Source organism: Phoenix dactylifera, chromosome 11, assembly GCF_009389715.1.
Source record: "Phoenix dactylifera cultivar Barhee BC4 chromosome 11, palm_55x_up_171113_PBpolish2nd_filt_p, whole genome shotgun sequence".
NCBI lineage: Eukaryota > Viridiplantae > Streptophyta > Magnoliopsida > Arecales > Arecaceae > Phoenix > Phoenix dactylifera.
Genome location: NC_052402.1, coordinates 14,225,116 through 14,245,969, shown reverse-complemented (window position 1 = coordinate 14,245,969; position 20,854 = coordinate 14,225,116). Strand labels below are relative to the sequence as shown.

The 20,854-nt window shown below is 39.8% G+C and overlaps 2 protein-coding genes across 2 annotated transcripts; both read right to left on the bottom strand.

The window, feature by feature from the left end:
• Positions 1-1,757: 1,757 nt before the first annotated feature.
• LOC103715134 (paired amphipathic helix protein Sin3-like 3) lies at positions 1,758-7,251 on the bottom strand. Its single transcript, XM_039131707.1, has 4 exons — positions 7,178-7,251; positions 3,995-4,136; positions 2,089-2,166; positions 1,758-2,003 (listed from the first exon to the last, which is right to left on the bottom strand). The coding sequence occupies exons 2-4, from the start codon at positions 4,133-4,135 to the stop codon at positions 1,803-1,805; spliced, it is 420 nt and encodes a 139-aa protein (XP_038987635.1). The 5' UTR covers position 4,136; positions 7,178-7,251; the 3' UTR covers positions 1,758-1,802.
• A 3,920-nt stretch (positions 7,252-11,171) lies between these two features.
• On the bottom strand, positions 11,172-15,458 carry LOC103715133 (60S ribosomal protein L35a-1-like). The gene is made up of 4 exons (XM_008802666.4): positions 15,259-15,458; positions 15,123-15,158; positions 14,769-15,040; positions 11,172-11,412 (listed from the first exon to the last, which is right to left on the bottom strand). The coding sequence occupies exons 1-3, from the start codon at positions 15,288-15,290 to the stop codon at positions 14,770-14,772; spliced, it is 339 nt and encodes a 112-aa protein (XP_008800888.1). The 5' UTR covers positions 15,291-15,458; the 3' UTR covers positions 11,172-11,412; position 14,769.
• Between the last annotated feature and the right edge of the window lie 5,396 nt (positions 15,459-20,854).

Below are 20,854 nucleotides of genomic sequence, written 5' to 3'. Positions count from 1 at the left end.
GAAACTAACTTAACTATCCAACAACTTGACGATTTGAGTTAAGGGAAAAAAAAGGATTTCAATGTTTATATAGGTCCACAATATATTAAAATTTACCACTAAATATGTGACTTAATAAAAAGTTTACCATGCATGCATGGATGCACAATTGTTCCTCACTATAGTTATGGCAGCATAAATGATATATTGATGCAGATATAGTGGCTAGAGAACAATCTCACCCGGAGATAAATCTTGGATGCCCAAAAGAGACTTATTTGGCGATTCGACTACAATTTCCACTCGAGAACCAGTCACCATGTTCGAGATGCTGCAGCATATATCTTCAAGCGGCTTATTTCGACCATCTCTAAGAGGATCCTATAAATGCCTGTTGATATGCCTCGAATCCAACCATCACTGACCAATGAAAGTTCACCATGCGGCCTCATCAAAGGCACCATATAGCCACTTAAATTCTTTTCAACGGGCGATGGTTATAGCTTGGCCCAGGATCACTTGTAGATAAGCCGACGTGCGTAATACATGGGTAATTATCGAGTAATTAAGGTGCATGTTCACCTCACTCAGTAATTGGTGCTGACCCTCGCCCTATACAAGCAGCGTTCAGGAGAGCTCCAGGTATACTTTTTCTCTACGCTTTTTTCACTTACTCGCGACCACTCTCTCTCAAATTTTCATTGTTTTCCAAAATTCCTACCCGACTTAGACATTGGAAGGTTCTTCGCCGGAGAACTTTCAGCAAGTGGACTTTTTATTTATTTTCAGGTCGGACGACCAGTGCCATACAAGCATCTTCATCTAACTAGAGCTTCAATTGACCACTCTCGCCATCCAACCTCTATAGCTTGTAGCTTATTCGACCTTTCTAAGCTCGTAGCTTGTTCGACCTTTCTAAGCTTGGAGCTTAGAAAAACCATGCCGACCCAATGATTTGGACAGTTTCAGGATCAAACTGGAGACGAATTGTATAAATTGATCAAAAATATGAAAAACGTTTTGAATCATTATGCATACACCAAAAACAACTACTAAACTCCATAATCAACCGATTCCTCCGTTCGGCAACAAATCCCGTGGTTATACACCTTTGGTCCCAGAGCATACTGGCCGAACATGAGCAGTAGAAACATGCGGTATCCAAATAATAGATGCTATTCCCATCATATAACCGCCGTTAGAATTACATGAAGGCTAAATAACAGTCATCATCTGAGTTTATGTTATATAACACAATGGCGGGCTCTGAAGTCACCACAGCAGCCGTTAGTTCAAACCTTGATACCCACAAAAAGATCTAGTCCAAGCGTTCCATAGCTTGAGAAACACAGATTATAAACCGGCTCTGTCAACCCGGAATCTATTTCCAGAGGATGAAATTAAAGAATGACATTTTTTCTGGTAGATAATGGTCTTTGAGCCAAATAGTTTTTGGGATAGTTATGACAATATATATATAATGGGTCATTCACAGAAACTCGGTTAGGTCCATAATACTGCTGTTGTTTGGTCTGCAACCTTTGAAGTTTCCATCTTCGACTGCTGTACTTGATGCTTTGAGATCTGTAAGTGTGCAAAATATATCCGAGGGCCTCAATAGATAAAGGTAACTGTGTTGTGGCAATCTGATGAAATGTTCCACTGGCATGAGTGCTTCCTTGAATCCGATCGAACACATAAATGTGGGGGGAGTAGTCAATGCAGTGATAATACTAGATACTTTGGCCAGGCAGCTTTAAACCAAGTCAACCGAACAATTATACAGGAAGATTATTTAATAATTTATTAAATAAAAATCGATTTTACAATGAGGGAGTTTTGTTTATGTTGTGTTCTAACAGACATCTCAGTGGTTTCTCAAAGAAGATGAGATATAAGCTCAAGACAGATAGAGGCAGAAGAAGAAACACAAGCCATGGAACCAGAAATCGTGCTTGGGCTTGTGGTCTGAAACGTTTGAGCTCCACTTGCAAATCATCGTGGTTCTGAAAAAGCAGTACAAGCTGCAAAAGAAAACAAATACAGCATGCAAACACATTTTAAGTACACAAAAATATAGTGCCATTGAGATAACCACATCCGGTGTACCTGTTGGTAGATTTCTGGGGACGTGTTTTCCTGACCTAGAATCTCAAACAACGACGAATACAAATGATAATCACGAGCCTGCCAGAACCAATGCAAGTCAGAAGAAAAGAAATTAGATGGTTTGAGATCCATCATTCAATTAAGTTAAGAATGATATCACAACCACAAACACTTCCACTATTCTATGAAAGGTATGTCCAGTTTTATTTTCTGGTAAAAATTACTGCAACCAAAAAAGGAGGAAAGCAAAAAATAAATGAAGACAAAAGGATAAGCACAAAACCAAATTTTTGTATAGCTGATATCAAGCAGTTGATCTGACCATTTAATTTGAGAGTGTGAGTGTTGGGGAGTCCCTTTCACAGTCTTCTAATTGAGGAAAGAAAGAGAAAAAGATCAGACATGATTGCCATTAAAATGTAAGAGATGCAGTGCCCCCAAAATCTTCTCACCATACAAATCCCCTCTGAATCTCTGAGAGGCTGATTTTATGTCCTTGGTCAATAATAAACGGCTAAGTGGTCCTTTAGGGTCCTCTAGGTTAGAGGAAAGGCCTAAGCAGACACTTATTGCACGCAATGGCATCTGATACATGCATCACACATGTTAAATTTATGTTTTCCCCCAAAATGTAGCATAGTATACTTATGAGTACCCATTTTCATTTTATCTTCCACAAGCTCAATAACGATTTAAGGTCAATTCATGCTAATACCAACATAGCCAGATATCTGATATCATCCTTTAAATCGACCATACAGGTAAAATACATAATGATTTGAGCCTTTAGCATGCAGATTTGTCAGTTTTCTTAGGCTCAGTGACTTATTTCAGAGTGGAGCTTTATGGAAAAAAAAATGGAGTAGCAGAGAAGATGAACCTGTATTTAAAAGATCAGGCTCATATTGATCATATGATTGACAATAAGGATACTAAAATTTCACTGTTGGTTTCAAAGCAGTAAGAAAAATGCACAGGTTCCAGCAAAAAACTAGCGAGGATGAAGAAGAAATTAAATCATGGGTTTTGTTGCAGTAAAGATACCATTTAACATGATCAAGTTCATGAAAAGGTAAAATGCATCCCTTGTGCAGGTCAAACATGGAAATAATAACCATGCAGCCCCAATTGTGAAGAGGTTGGGCTAAACATTGAACACAAGAAAACAAATTGTGAAATTTGTCTATCTGATAATGGTGGTGGATATTTTCATACGAGTGAAGCAAGACACTGATGAAAATAATAAATCTTTAGTACTCGGTACTTCATCAAGATACAGTCATAAGCAACATGTGATGTCATATTTAACTGAAGCCAAATCTCTAACAAACTGGAACTTGCATCCGTTTAGTCAAACCTTATAATGCATTGTAAAAGTAAAAAAATTGTATCAAAATTCAATTATACTTCGACTTCTCAATCTAGATTTAGCAAAATTTAAAAAGGTAATGTGTTCTATCTCATATCATTTTCACGATGAACTATGGTTATGCATTGATCAGTGAATAATGGGGTTCAAATAACAAAATCAGCATAACCTGGAACTTATGTTATCTTGAAAGAATACACCATCCAACATGGCTTAGGGTGATTACCCTAGGAAGTGCTAATGGTTGTTGGTTCAAGTACTGTGACCAACAAATAACACAAATGCAGTGATGCAGGCCAGCCTAACTGGCAACACTTTCATCATTCTACTTTAACCAGGCAAAAATGCATTGCAGAAAAATAGCTACCAATTTTTTTAATACAAAAATTAGAAAAAGTGCAACTATATACTCTTCATATAATCACCCCCTGAGCTATTGTTAATTTTTTTTATTCTTAATCCTTCATTAGTTTAAATTCCTTTACACTCAGCAGCATAGATTACTCAGGAGGAGATTTTATTCCAAATGTTTCTCACCTTTACTTTTCTTACAAATTTGAGGGATTCCTCGAATGTGACAGGTTTCCATCTAGAAATGAAGGGATTGTAGTCCAAGATAAGACTTGAATGTTGTTCAAATAACACCTTTGCCTTTGACAGAAGCTTGGTGATAGTCATGCTGCGCATGTAATGACATAGAGGTAAGGAAAAGATTTTGGAACACTTGAGAGTAAAATTTAGAAATTAATGACAAATATACAACTAAAATCCTAGTTTAGAGTCCCATGGCTTCATAAGCATCAAACATTTGATGAATCTATGCCCTTTCGCCAAGGTCAGAGGAACTGGTACCGAAAACTGTACCGATTCTCCAGCGGCACAAGTCGGTACGGGCCATGCCAGGCCCGTACGATAGAGAAAACGCAAGAGCCGGAGAAGAAGAAGAGAAAAATAGAGAGAGAGAGAGGGGAAGAGAGGGAGAACAAGCGGCGGTGGATGCCAATAGAGGGCTGCAGGGGGTGGCGGAGGCCGAGGCGGGTGGTGGAGGCCGAGGCTGAGCCGCGGCTAAAAAAATTGGAATTTTTTAAGTGAGTCGGCAAATCGTTTGCCGACTTCACTTAAAAATTCCAAATTTTTTAATTTGGAATTTTTTAAGTGAAGTCGGCAATTGATTTGCCGACTTCACTTAAAACATCCCAAATTTTTTAGTCGCAGCCTCCGCTGCTGTCCGCCGCCTTCACCCTCCCTCCCCTACTCGCTCTCTCTCTCTTCTCCTTCTCCGGCTCCGGCAGCAAGCTGTTTTCAATGGCTAAACCGTACCGATGAGCCACCGATATGGCTCGCCTGAAAACATGCCCTTCGTATACTAGAACATCAATCATTATCCATTGATATCTCCTAAAACCAGAATTAGCAATAAATTTCCGATCCAATTTTGATAATTAAACATAAAGAAAGAACTAGAGCATCCGGTTATTCCAATCAAATCAGATCAAAACGGTATATTTCTATTGCGAAAGGAAACATTATATGAAGCCATAACATCAAGAGTAGTGAATCTCTTTCTGTTATATATAATGTGTTAGCCTAGCATATAAAGGTAAAATTGATGCTGAACCTTAGCTGTGAAATGTTTATAAGTATACTGTTTGGTCCTAGTACTCACATTGTTGTAGTAGTCAAAAATACGAGTACATTTATCAAACCACATAAAGTAAAAAAGATAATAACAAAAGTCCCTTTTCCATTGGTTAATGAATCAAAGCCATCACAAACTAATCCTTCCTCTCGTATCGGTTACATGCATCACATGGGTTATAAAATGCACATAAATAATGGCAAAAATAAAATTCTAAATATTTCACTGTTTGATGGGTCATAACTATCCATCTAATTTTCCTTCCATCCACCCAGTTACAAGCACTAGATGTTATTGGATCACAATGTCGACCATAAACATAATCCCAGATATTTCATTGTTTCATAGCCATCCATCACAAGCTTCTTGAAGTTGAACTGATCATATGTATCCCACAGACCTAATGATAATTTAGTGAAAAGAGGCAAATCTACAGTTGGTTGAAGGGATATCAATTTCAACACAGTTTCTCTCGTTGGGGTGCGATATATAGTAGAAATATTAATAATGAGACAGCAATTATCAAAGAGTCTCTTACTAAGAACATTTGAACCAAAAAAAAATATACAACTTTTCAAATGAGAAGGTCCATAGCCATACTAAGAACTCACTAGAGACCACATATTACGATCTGGAGTCTCAGTGTAATCCCTAAAGCAGCAGAAAAATGACAGATTCCGTGTACTAGGAAGCGAAGACTCTATTGGCTGAGTGCCACTTCGGTTGGAAAATATTCAATTAAGTTTTGCATTGTCCCAATGAGGAGACATGGTAAAACACTAAAAGACCATTCAAAAGTTGAAAGTTGACTGTTTTGTGGCAACTAAGATTGCTCCAGAAAAACAAATGTAAATCTTGCAGTCTTAAGATGTGGGAACTGCTCAGTTTTGCTTGCAGGATGAGTCAAGAGGATTCTTTAAATCTAATGCATCTTATTTGTGGGGAGGGGAAAAAAAAGGACAACAAGTTGGTATGTGTTTAGAAGTTTAAGTTCCCCATAGTTGTAGCTTTCTAAAAGAGATTGTCAAGGTTTGTAAATTTTGATACAATTTTGGGTTAAATATATCTTTCAGATGCTTGAGAGGTTTCAGTCTTGTCACCGAAATTCGTAACGCTAATTGGTAAGATAATTCTGTGTCCTTGTTGCAAGAGGGAGAAAAACTCCCTGATCTTGGACAAATATACAGAAGAAAGCATCTTTACCGATCAATTCTTCATTTTTCCCTTTCATCTCTTATTTCTCTCTTTTCTTGAGTAACTATTTTATTGTTATCTGATCTCATAACATTCAATCCGTACATTTATAATTACATCCCTTTATCATGAATTTTCATGGGATAACTATAGTACATTTAGCAGAAATTACATGGTTTGCGAAAAAAAATTATTCCAAGGCTTTCCTAAGTCAGATTTACTGGTACCTACTTCTCATAATTTGCAAGGGGGAAGGAACAAAGGGGCAACTTAAGAATAAGATATAAAAAATGAATTTCTGTAAAGAATTTCGTGTTTGTAACAGATCGCTCGTTTTCCCTTCTTATCTCTCACTTCACAAAAACAATGATCAAAAACTTTCTCGGATAATCTTCTCGCCATGTCTCCATCCCCAGTGTAAAGAACTTCTTCCAATTTCATTCCAAGATTTAACAAAAATCAACCTTCTTCAACAGATTAACGATAGCAAGTTAAAAGAAATAAATGCCTACCTATATTCTCACATTTCTTCCTTCCCCCAAGCAAGAAAAACCATGCCCCCCCCCCCCCCCCCCACCACCACCACCACCACCACCACCACCAAAAAAAAGAAAAAAAACTTAAGTTGTAATGTCGTACAGAGAAAAGAAATCCTGAAACCTTTTTCATACGAACAAATAAAATCCAGCAATGTAAATCTTCAGAAGAAGGAATCAAATTTTACGAAGGGTATTGTGCCTTAAAAAACAATAATTTCGTTTGAAATCCTGAAAAATCTGCCACAGAACCCACAAAGATCGCATCTTTCTTTCAATCCATCAATTATTATAGCAGAATTAAGGGGAAGAAAAAAGAAGAAAGAGGAGATGGGAAAAGAATATGCTTACGGATTAGGGGATGCAGCCAGAAGATACCCAGGTAGGGGTGGGGGAGAGAGAGTTCTACGACCAGGGGTTTTATAGCTTTGCATCATAGCTGGCATCTAATCATTCTGTGGTAAGGTTACCGCGAAGCCAGACTAAGGGCATGGTTCAGTAAAACGGTTTCCGATTGGACCGGCTTGGTTCCGAATTTGTTACGCAAGGTTCAGTGCTATGCACTCGTGCAGCCCTAATTAAAGCTCCTCCTCAACCTCAAAACCCTGTCCTTTTTTATTAAAAAAAGAAAAAAAGGTTTTAAGTAATGTTCTATACAACAGATGATAGATACAACAACCTACAGAAATTATTAAAAAAAATTAGTAGGAATAGCAATTAGGTCGGATCAGATTAGATACAAGTCAGACCAGATATGAGTTGGATCAAAAATTCATCAAACTGAATTTGACCTATTTATTAAACAAATTAAAATTTTACATTTGAATATAATCTATTTATTAAATATATAATTCAATTCGACTCATCTAACTCATTTATTAAATATGTCAAGTCAGATTAAATGAGTTAAACTAGTTAAATAAATTTTTAATGAGTTAAATGGACTCAAACAAATTAAATAGATTAAGTGAGTGAAGATAAACGGGTCGGACAGAAGTTAAGCGGATTTTAAATTGATTAAACAATTGTTAAACCGATTCAATGAGTTAGATCCAATTATTAAATAATTTAAAATAAATTAAATAGATCAAAAATCTAATCTGAATCCAATCTACTTAATAAATACATCTCAACAGGTTAGTTCGTTTATAGCCCAAGCTCGTCAGTCCCAAATCTTTTTAAAATGGATCATTCTCGGATAAGATCGAGGGATTGTATCGTAAGTTAGTTACCATCCTCGGAGTTGACATGTTCTTCTCTTTCTCCGGCTCCGTGGCCTTCATTTCTTTTGCATGCGTGACAAACACTGCTCTCGTACGAATCCCGGCCAATTCATACTTATATTGCAAATTGCTACTTTTTATTTATTTGTCTTGAATTGACCATCGTGATGAGGATTTTCCACGCATGATTGCTGTCTTTCCTGCTTTCTCTGACGTGGTCCATGGTTTGTAATCAAGTGAAGATTGACATCTTTTCAGATTCACATCTTTTCGGATTCGTTTGAAAACTTAATGGGTGTGTTTAGGATTATCTCTACCTCTTTCTATGAAATAGTTCATAAGTTTGATCAGGCTTCATTTTTATCTTTTCTTACCCAAAAGGTTCTGCTAATTAAAAAAAAAAAAAAATCTCGGCCAGCAAACAATGAAACGCCTTAAAATTGTCGGCATTGTATGACAACCGTTTAACAGATACTCTTCCTGTTAAACTTTGGATCTCTCTCTCCCATACACTCACGGACACATTCATGCGGAATAAATATTCATGGGGGGGATAAAACTTTCCCTCTGGTTAAGACAAATGTCATGTCCCATCATTCCAGGTGGAGATTCTCGTCTTCATTTTCCCTCAAAGATGAAACAAATTAATAGTCATCGTCATAATAGATAAAAAAAGAGAGAGAGAAGACAAAAAGTGCTTTAACCAAACCAGAGCACAGTTTTTTTATTTTTTATTTTTAATGGATTATTGCTTAGATGTACTAAATAATTGTTTTTTTTTTGGGGGGGGGGGGGGGGGGGGGGGGGGCCGAGATGGATCGTTCAGCCCATAATAAAAAAGCCACCTAATTTCAGCTCAATAGATACCAATGCCGACCAGACGTGTTCTCGATCGGGCTCAGAATCAGCTCGACCTCGGACTTCGCCAAAAGTTCCTCCAACTTCGGATATTCGCCAACACGCCCCGGCCAAATTCGGGGCGCCCTCCTCATCGCCGATGCGCCCCAGCCAAATCCGAAGTGCCTTCCTTATTCGCCGACGCGCCTCGGCCAAGTTCGGGGCGCCCTTTTTATTTGCCAACGCGCCCCCAATCGAGCTCGGGGTGCCCTTTCCAATTACATGCCCCGACCCCTGAGCTTGGAGTACCTCGTCGGGCATACTTCGACACCTGTCAAGTCGACCTCGCCAAATGCATGATGCGACCTCTCAGCGAGTTCGGCCTTGCCGACGTTAGCACCCATTTGCGTGCCCACGCTCTCCTACGTGGCCGTACATCGCGACGCCACTATACCACGCTTTGCTAGCTGGCCCTCAGTAGTCCAAGGACAACGCTATGCTACTCCGGCCATACCTTGCTATGACTGTCAACGCCTCACCGTTCCTAGGAACGGACTCCACCGCGGCCACAAGCAAGTTTTGACTGCGCACCACTCCCCCTCATGATGGGAATGGGCCATGCCTTCACTACTTGAGTACCGCTATCGGAATTATAAAAACCCTCGACAGGTAATATTGAAGGAACTTTTGGCTGGACCTACTAAAATCCATTCTAACTTGATCGTCGGAGGGCCCTCACCGAAAACACCGGTGAGGCTTCGTGCAGAGACCCCCGATCCGTCGCAAGAGGTGGCTCCCATCGTCGTCCTCCGCACTGCGGCAGCTCCTTCGACTCCTCCAGCTTGGTCATCCTTGGGCCAGATTTGAACCACAACAATAATCATGATGAGAATGATGTCGACGGTGATGAGATGATTACGAACGGCTAGCCAGATAATGCATTTAAATCAAATGATTTTTCTCGTCATACAAGAAGCGAGACACCCTCCCAACTACAGAATAAATTGCTCGTAATTTGAAATTTTGCTGGAAAATTGCAAGACCGCTAATTCATAAATAGTCATTGCATTTATTTAAAATATATATCGCGACATACAGTTTGTGTTGCAGGTTGAACCAACGAAGAGTAGTTGCCTGCAAGCCTGGTGCTGTCTTTACTCCTCATGAGGTCCATCATTGGGCCCATTTTCCTCACCGTTTACCACTTATTGTCAAAACTCCGTTTTCCCTATTCCTTGGAAAACATGCTCCATTCTCCAACACGTCTACCCCAGTATGCAATGTTGGTATTTTCGCTCCTCATCAGCTCTTCCATGATCGGGGTCGCATCCACCTCCCAAATGAACCCTTCAATCTCAGGGAACAATGGGTGGTCATCAATGGCATGGCAGTCGGAAGCCAGCATCCTAAATGCAGGGGACTGCAACAACTCATGGACGTGTCCATCCGGCCTGGCCGGAACAGCGCCCAGCCAACCCCGTCTCGCAATTCAAAACCTAAATTTCAGTTTCAGATTTTATCATATTATGAACATTAGAAAACACTAGCGCTTTTACACAGGATTTTATATCACATTATGACCTTCAGAGATAATTAGTGCTTCTTTTTTTTATCAAGGATTTTATCATATTATTAACATCAGAGACCATTAGTGCTTTACTATCAAGAGCACCAAACCCCTCAGTAAAACCAATTTGTCGCCGTTACCATCATATCATAACAAGTACCTTAAAACATGTCATGCGGCAGGTGAAGAAGTTGATACCTTGCCGGCTAAATATTTCATCTCAGTTAAATATTTGATGATATAGTTCTTTGATCCAAAATTTTCACCTGCACTAACGTACCAAGGGGTTGCTTTCCACTTTGCCTGCTGCTGTCACCAGATCCAAGCCAGTAGCGGCCCTACTCCCATGTCATCTGCCATGAGCAGACTAGTTGTCACGGGTGACCCGATTGGAGGCTAGGAAGGAAGAAATCTAAAATTATGATGAGAAAGAGGAAGAAAAAGAAATGCAGATACAAGTCCCATGCACCACTGGGTAGCAGCGGAGACCTGCACTCATCACCATCGGCACCGAAGAAGCAACGGCAAAGCCCAAGTTAAGGCAAAGTCAGAGGTAGTGCAGGCTCCACCCGGTCTTAGTTTCACCAATCATTTTCTTTTCCTCCTCGCTTAAAAGTAGGGCTTTGAGATGTATTACTTTGGTCCATGTGTTGGAATGCACTAGATCAACCAAGGGTAGCAGCTCCCTGCAACCCCGACCCTCCAAGACAATCTAAGCTCCCAAACGACCAGATGTTCTGGCCTCTCAATTTATCAGGCTTGCTCGTTATAAAAGAGAACATAATTCGATAATATTCTAATATGTAAATTAAGTTCCACTTCCTCAAAGAACACTGCAAAAATAGTAACCAGTTCAGTAGCGTGTCAAAAATTTTGACATACTACGATCGAGCATTAAAATTGAATTGCCACTAAACTACAGGTCTGCCTTCTGTCACATTTGCATTGCATCGATATACCTGAACAAAGGGGGAAAAAAAAAGAGGTTCAGAATCCAAGCATTTTGTGCTATTACATGATCGAAAACCATTAGGCACTGAAGCCTGATGGGCATAGGAAAAGTAGTAGTTTTATATGAAAGCAGAAAAGGAAATTAAGGTGCAAGAAATCTTGGAAACTGTTGATCAGAAACATATATATGAATAGGACAATAATTCGATGCATTGTATTTTATCAAAAGTTGTGCAATACAACCGTAACAATGCAGCAGCGTAATCCTAGCTTCTTCTCTCCTAACCTGCCTCATATGTTAAAAATCATAATAATGAATCAACTAATCTTGAATCAATGAAACTAGTTTTTATATCAGCCACAATGAGTTTATCATGAAATATTTGAGAACCTTTGTAAATATTATAAGGCAGCACTACAAGCAAGAACTGATATCCAATCTGTTCATATATATGTATGTGTGTGTATGTATGTCCGTATGACATTGTATGGATCAAAAACATTCATACAAATGACCATAATTTGATGCCTTGTATTTTGACAAATACATCTCATGGTTCCCCTATCCATCTTTAACCCTACTCTGCATCCAAGTCAATATCCACCTCAACAGTTCAACAATAAACAATCATCTATTGAAAGAAAGGAGATTCTTTGTAGGCAACCCTGAGTTATAATTTAAAGAAAACTCAAGTGTATATTTCCAATATTTTAAAATTTTTGGTCCGATTTTAGTTTCCCAGATAGAGGCCTCGTTTCAGCACCCACCCACACCCCCCCAACCCTCAAAAAAAACAAAAACAAAAAAAAAACCATCCTCAGGGGTCAACATTTTTAGTGGTTTCACTCTGAATATCAGAGTTTTGGTCAAAAGTTTCAAAAAAATAAGGAATTAAAATAGAGATTTAGATCATTAGAGCCTTAGATAAATGTATAATTGGATTACACTGATGAATTTTAAAAAGAAGAAAACATCCTAGATGTGATAACAAAAAGCTAAAAAGAAGTTTCCCTTGGGATGGAACTAACCAAAATCTAAATTTTCAGTCCATTTCTGATTGGTCTTAGCTGAAATCAATCCAATCCAGCAGAAACAGATTGGTTTCAACTGGAACCTTAAACCTTGCTTGATCCTAAGTTTCTTACAAGACTGCAAACTTATCTATGTTGTCTTTAAAATGTGCTCTATAGACTTGCATTAATATGACAGATAAACAAATGACTAATCCTGGTAGTTTGTCTCATTTCCACAAAATATAACCAATTCTACCTAGCAGCTTAAGGACTTTGAAGCATGGATGTAGGATACAGATATGCTGAATTTTTGTGGCTAGGATGGATGGAAGGATACATGAATATTTAGATTGATACATATGATGCATACATTACATCCATTTACTCCATTCATTCAACCACACGCACGCAAATATATGTGAGTAAAAAGGCATCTGTAAAGCATTATGGAATATCAAAATGACATATCAGAAAATAAAGCCCCTTCTTCCTCCCCTCCCTGAAGTTACCTAGGCATATCCGAGAAGTACCCGCAGCCTTTTCTTAGGTTTTGAAAAATAGGATACATGTTCTAAAAATATCCAGCAAATATCAATATCAAATATGTATCTGACATAGACAGCTTGTAATTTGAAGTATTTACACCCACTAGCTTAAGAAGAAAATGTTAAGGCTTTCAGCTCTTAAAAACCTGAAAAGAAGCTCATGTTTTGACATGAGGCAACACTGTCAAGACCAACAAACTGCAGGGAGGGCTAGATTGGATCATAGAGTGAATGCTAATGGCGAAACTACAGGGACTGTCAAAACTATATAGAAGATGCTAAGAGTGATCATAAATGAAAAATGGAGAATGAATCCTCAGATATTTTTGACTTCAAAAATTACAATTACACCTATATCTCAAAGTTCCCTAAGCAGCAAATATATGCCCAAGTGCTTCAACAGATAAATGTGTTAAATTTTAGGACGGTAAAGCATTCACCTTCCAAAATAATTCCAACAATTTGACCATAAGCATAAATACAGTAGCAGCTCAAAGAAAATAAAATACAAGTTGATCATTCTACTAAAGTTTTCCAACTTCATACTAAAACCAGTTAGTTGAATAGGAAGGATGTGCGTGCAAATCTCATTCTTCTGACCTAGGAACACAGCAAAATGGCTAATCTTGAAAGTAAACTGATTGGGCCCAAACCTGGTTCACCATCTACACTAACAAATCAAGAATTTTGACGAACGACCATTACAAGCAAAATGAGAATCTTCTCTAGCATTTCAGCAAATAGCCTAAAAGTAGGGTGCGCTCATCACATCAAATATACCCAAAGAACGATGTGGTATATGCAAGCAAGTCCTTTGCAGACATCTTACTATATTCAACAAAAGCAAACAAATGAATCCAAAATGTACAAATTCAAGAAATACTAATGAGCAGGATATGCTTGTCAGCTAACAAGTGATATTTAGCTCCCCAAGCCAAGCATTTCATTATTTTACTTCCTTTTGTATCTATGCAACCACAGCTGGCATAGGCATCCCCATGTAAGTGTGGTGTTTAGACCCCAGAAATGCCAATGAAACAGGTTATAGGCGTGAGATGTTGGGTCAAGCCTAGACACCCAGATTGGAGACATGCAGTTAGGAGCTCAAAAGTGCAGGACAGATAACTGAATGAAAATGAGAAAGATGGGCATAAAAACCAACAACCTTGGAACAAGTGCTAACGCAGGCAAGCAAGACAATCATGGTCTTCAACGAGACCAGTATCACAACCAAGCATGAGGTCAAACAGGCAGTGATCAGTGTACCACAACGTGCCATCCTAGAGAGATAAAGGCAAATAAGAAGGTGAGAACGCATGAAATGATGAAATGGAAACAACAGACCCTGTAGAACTCCAAATGGTGACAGAAAAGAGGTTCATTGTTGTAGCACAAAGGATAGGGAAGAAACATAGAAAAGAACAGGTTCTTCAGGTGGTAGAAAAAACAATGTTCTTCCATGCGCTCACCATCATAAAACATCTGTTTTACGTTTCGTTGGTAGAATTATACATCTCAAGAAAAAAAAAATGCTCCTCTGTTTGCAACCTTAAAAAGAAACACTCAATGCATCAAAAACTTATCAGAAAGAACTTTCAATTGAAGCTCTAGATCTATACAGCAAAACAAAAACATATCCACCTAACAAAATTCATAATAATCAATCAAAAATAAATACCTAGATGTCTCTATTCACATCATAGAGGAAGCAAATGATCCACAAACCCTCTCAAAACATCATAAAACATACATCTTAGAATGAACAAACCAAAGAAGCCGCAAAAGACAGGCAATTAGAGCCTCACCTCAAATGTTGCTCGGGTACATGAAAACCCTAACTTTCCCGCCCATGGATTTGGGTGGGAGGTTGGACTTGAACTTGGCGCGGACGACGCCGCTGTTGCCGTGAGGTCGGGTGACCTTGCCCCAGATGCACCGGTAGCGGGTCCCGTCCGACTTGGTCTTGGCCTTGTAGATGTACGCCATGCGCTTGCCGCAGTACCAGGCCACCTCCTCCTTGGTGTTCACCCCCTCGATCTGGATCAACGACGTGTTCTCATACTGATTCGACTTCGACCTGAGCAAAATCTCATCCCACTAAATCCAATCCGATCGGTGAAAAAACAAACACAATCGAACAAAATTCGTCAAAAATGAACCTTTTGTAGCCAAGAATCGTCCCGCGAACGTAAAGCCTGCGAGAAATAAGAAGAGGAAGCGATGAGAAAGAGGAATTTTAGGGTTCGGGTAAGGGTTAGAGTTAGGATTAGGGTTCGGATGAGAGAAGAGACGCACCTAACGCGCTCGCCCTGCCGCCCCTTCACCATTTTCACGCGAGGGCTTTTCAGAGCGAGACTCGAAGATGGTTTGAGACGATGACAAGGTAAACCCTAGCGGGTAGAGAGCGCGGGCATTTATAGGACTAAGGGGGTGTGTCACAAGAGTGGTTCTTTGATCGGACGGTCCGGATCGCATTAACAAAAACCTTGGACAATTATGTTTGCCTATTGTGCCATGTTGTCTCCATCCAGGGCTAATTCATGTTAAGCCCAGCACAGTAATAGAAGCCATGTACTAATGATTAGCTGAGTCTATTAACAGATGATAATCCTAAGCAAAAAAAAAAAGCTAATACAATATTGCCAGTATTTGTAGCACCTAAAAATTAACTAAGATTGCACAAACTAGAACCAAAATATATGTTCTGGTTAGAGCTGAGCTTTGAGTCTAAACTATATATACATTTTTAGTAGGTCTTCGAGCCTATCTGAGATTTGATATTTTTTATGCCTAAGCCTGCGCATGATAAACTCTTGTTCTGACTGATGATAAGATGGAGACTTCCATTAACATTGGCTACTCTTTTAGAATTTACAATTTCTTGTAGGGCTGTTAGCTTAGCTCGGCTGGTACCTTGCTCTCCAAGTGAGATGTCCCAAGTTCAACTTTGAGTGGTGGTGAATAACAACTTATATTCTTAAAAATTGGATTGGTTATAATTCAATTGCATTTTTTATGTTTTGTTTATCTCCTTTTATATGATTTTGATTTTTGACTCTATTTTTTGCAGTTTTGCCACTAGTCTTCTAAGACAAGGGTTGAAGCAGACGATTATAACTTTGGAAACAGCAGCCCTCAAAGCTTTGGAGAAAGAGGGAAACTTAATGATACTGCTAGAGTAACTTATGATACGACGATAATAACGTTACTTGTAGTTAGCGAATAGAGGCAAACATTGCTAGAGTCTGCTGATGATATATATAGACAGGGAATGCGAAGGACAACAATAAAGCTTCTAAAATTTGTAAATATCCTTCTCTATTGTCTAGACAAATTGATTGACCTCAAAAGTTTCATCTTTTTGCATGCGTAACTAAATCCTTGGTTCTTGTTCTTGAAGTAGAAGTTCAAAGTGATTTTCTCAACTTGATTGCTAAAGTTCTTTGCTGATTTTCCCTCTCACATGCTTTCATCAGTTGCTTTGCTCTAAGGCTAATGTGGTTCAGTGAGGGACAGAGTGATATCGCATAACACCGGAACTGCAATTAAAATTTCATTGGCAAGTCCTATACTACTTGGTTCTTATGTCCAGAGATGTTCCATTCATGTGTCCATTGTATGAGTTCAGATATGCATGCTTGAAGGCCATCATTATATCAGGAGTTTCCACTAAGTGCATTTTTTAGCTTTCTCGGACAGGGTAGACTTGAAAAGGGACTAGTGTGTGCAGGCTTGCAGAAGTTAGCAGATTTCTCCAACCTTCTGTTATTGTCCTTGTTGCTGGAAATTGGACCCGGGGCCGCCGCGAAACCAGGGAAGGAGGAGCTCCGTTGCCGGGAGGGCGGACGGCGGTGCGCCGGCAGACTGCGTCCTCCGTGGGGATGAGAGAGCGGAGAAGAGTGCGTCCTGTCCTGTCCTCCGTGGGAGGAGCTCCGCCGCAGGGACGGTGGTCGGCGGTGCGCCGGCTGGTGGCGTTCTCCTGGAGGGTGTGAGTCCTGCAAAAAAGCCGGTGGCCGGGCTTTCCGGCGCCGGCCCTCCGATGCTTAAGTCAGAGGGAGCTAGTATGTGGAGAGAGCAAGGAAGAGATATGTGGAGAAGATGAAGAGAATATTAAGCTCAATTGTGTCTGTGCTGTTTCTTTTTCATCCTCCGGTCCGAGTCCGGGCCCCCCCCACTTCTTTCCCCCAGGTTCCCTTTTATAGAGGGATATTGTGTTACCTGGGAGGTGACAGGGGAATTTGTCCTCTTTTGTAATAATTGGGCACGATTTGGCCCATTAATGGCGTAGTGGAGAATAAGGCCGAATCAGACCGGAACCAGGGAGTTGTCACGGTCGATCGGACCTGTTGGAGTGGTTGAACCGCCGGCCGTGGTGGGCCTGGGGTCCGTGGATGGTAAGTGCATTTATTACCGAGTGAACCGGCGGTCAGGGAGAGCCATACGCTTTGATGGTTCAGTGATCCGGAGATCGCCTTGAGCCGTGTTCATTAAATGACTGAGTGCATCGGAGACTTGAGGGGGTCTCATGCATTAATGGCAGGTCGTGCCGAATACCTGCGGAGATCTTATGCCTTGATGGCCCAAAGATGGTGGCAGGCGGCAAGTTGTAGTGGAGTCGCGTATATAGCCGCCAGACCTTTCGAAAAGGTTAGGTGGGGATGAGTATTGGTTAAGGCATCAGCTCGGCAGGGGTGCCGAGCCGAGCTGGTCGCCCAGAGGGGCGCCCTGTGGCGGGGTCACTTCTAGTACTTCTGGTCGGCGCCCTTCGGGCGGGCACCTTCTAGCCGAGCGCCTCTATTTGTTTTGGTTGGGCCTTTTCGGGTCGGCGCTCTCTAGCCGAGCACCCTTCTAGTTGGTGCCCTTTGGTCGAGCGCCTCTTGGCGCTCTCTCTGGTCGGCGCTCTTTAGTCGGGCGCCTTCCTGGTCGGCGCTCTTTGGCCGAGCATCTTTCTGGTCGGCGCTCTTTGGCCGAGCGCCTTTCCGGTCGGCGCTCTTTGGCCGAGCGCCTCCGTGGCGGCATGACTTGTGGTTTTTCCCCCAACAGTCCTGTTTGTTTTATTGTAGATGCTGTTCGCAATTTTTTACCTGCTTCCATATGCCTTTTTCCATTCCAATTCATAAAACTCGTTCCTGATCATGAGGGCCCTAAACTTCAGGCCGAAGTTAAAAGCTTCCTCATTATTTTAAGTTCAACTCCAAGGACTCTGCCCTTCATACTGAAAATTTTCCATTATACTAGACTAAAAGGAAAATGCTGAGATTTACCATACTTAGCACTCTGTTTTCTCTACCTTTTAATTTTCAGAATTGTAGATAATCTCCCTCGATAGAGCAAAAAAAAAAAAAACCCATTATCTCAGGTCCATCACATGGTAGATGGCACTGGTAAACTACCATTAACAATTGGTGATGGTGCTAATGATGTAGGCATGCTTCGAGAAGCAGACATAGGGATCAGCATCAGCAGTGTTGAAGGAATGCAGGTCCCTGAGACCATATCTTCACTCTCAGGCTTTTCTTTCTTAATTTGATGTACATGATGATTATCTAAAAAAGGAACACTGCTGAATTGTCTGAAAATATGATGCCTTTTGGAATATCACATTTAACTTATGCTGGAAATATGTAATTAAACTTCACAATGCAGACTTGTTCCTCCATAATTGTTTGAAATTGCAGTTTTAGGCATCTTCTTTTGTTTATTTCTCTTCTGACAAATACTGTACAAATCTAGGCTGTTGTGTCAAGTGACACCATTATTTCACAGTTTCGAATTCTCAAGAGCTTACAAGTGCATGGACACTGGTTCTTCAGAAGGATCTCATCAATTGTGCAACTTTTGCTTTCGAAAATTCAAGCTAGAACTCTTCATTACATGTCGTCGACATGTTCCTTGTGCTGCTTTGCAGATATACTACTTTTATAAGAAAATCACCTTTGGTATCACTGTTTTTTAATTCGAGGAATACACATCCTTCTCAGGGAAACCTGCATATAATGACTGGTTCATGTCATTGTATAATATCTTCTTCACATCGTTTCCAGGGCTTGCCTTTGGTGTCTTTGATCAGCATGTCTCTGTAAGGTGTTGTCTGAAGGTATGCCTCAGCATCCACATCAGAATTGCTGTCACTATAAATTAAGGCAGTCAACCCTTCGCAATTATGATTTTCTAGTTCTTCTAGTCAACTCTTTTTGTGATATGACATTGTTGTTGTTGTTTTATTTTTTCCTTTTTTTCCTGTCTTCCTCAAGGTTGCATATGTAACAACGAGGGGGTGGCGGCTGGCTAGATTTATATATAAATCTAAACCTGAATCCACTCAGAACTCTTGTATCCCAAAACCAGCATTTAAACATTTGTAAAGATACTCAATTCAATCTGAAACAGATAAGGGCAGTAGGATCCAAATCAGCTTCAGTTACATGTGCCTACGGCTGTGTTTGGTCTTTTTCCATAGACTCGCAGGTCTTAATTTTATAACATTGTACATTTACATTCGGCTAATCATTCATCTATTTCATAATCGTTGAGATCTCAATCCTATCCATTATGTATTCTAATTAGTTGTCCTGCATCTGAAATCAACATGATAATCTTTTTCAACCAATATCTTAGATTTTGGGTTGAATTTAGGGTAGATTGTGAGCATCCATGGTCACCAATTATCATGTCAAAGATTGGTTGTCTCATGGATTCATCTGGCTAAATTATCAGTCAGATGGAACATCAGCAAATACAGTTTGAAGGGTGGCCAGATGATCCTGACTCCTGAGTTCTGCCACATGATGTACCAGAGGTCAGTAAGGTTGATGCCCAACTCGATGCCAGAGTTGATCAGATCAAAGGAAAGTACAGCATGCAGTCCATAAGCCTTAGAAGCCTCTTGCTCAGCTGACTGTCAATTGTAATCTGGATATAATCTCATTGGCTTGCTGCTTTTATTTGCAGATCCTGACAATTAAAATGACATTTTTGAATGACATTCAGACTGAGCTCTGTTGCTAGGCAAATTTGTCGCGATATTTTTCGTTCGATATTAGATATGTAAGTTTCAATGTTCTCCTTTCTTGCCCAGATTGATTCTTTTCATTCTTGCATCTTACAGAAATCTCCTTACAATGCTGAAATTATAGAAAATGGTCATAATATATTTCAGGCTTCTTTTCTTTTCCTCTCTCTTTTTTATCCTCCGTTCCTGGTTCTGGTAAATGAATGCCATTCAGGTATTCTTCATGGTGCAAGGAAAAAAATCTCTTCATTTTTTCCATTTCACCTAACGGGAGAGGTACGTAGCTGACCAGGTCTCCTGCATCACAAACACTTGCAGTTATAATCAAATCAAGTTGGGCATGCAAATCTGGTAACAATTAAAATGCCTTTTCTTTGAAAAAAAAAAAAGAGAAAAGAAATAGCAGAATCAAGAGTAAAGAAGTTACCTTCTTCCGAAACATCCATCCTCTCTCTCTCGTGTGGAAAGGAGAAAGTTAGACTCATATTAGAATCATCTCAAGGATATATATACCACCTCTCAAGATCCACTGAGGCAAATAATTATTACCCTTGTTGCATTTGCTTTTTCCTAAATTGAAAGTTTTGGACTGGATTAAAACTCAAATCGAATTGTTACGTTATAAAAAAATTATTCAAGTATTAACTTAAAAAACCAAAATTTAATTTTAAAAATAAATATTTCAGCTTTATCTCTTAAATTTTAGATGTTTTAAAATATAGGATAAAGCTCTTATATTTTTCTTTAGACGCTTTCGGAAACGCTACACTGTATTGGTCTTCCGGAGGATTAATTCTTATTCAATCCAATCTCTCTCTATTTCTAGTAGTCTATCTTCCAAGAGTTTCTTCCACAAAAAGAGTTTTTTTACTCTTTAAC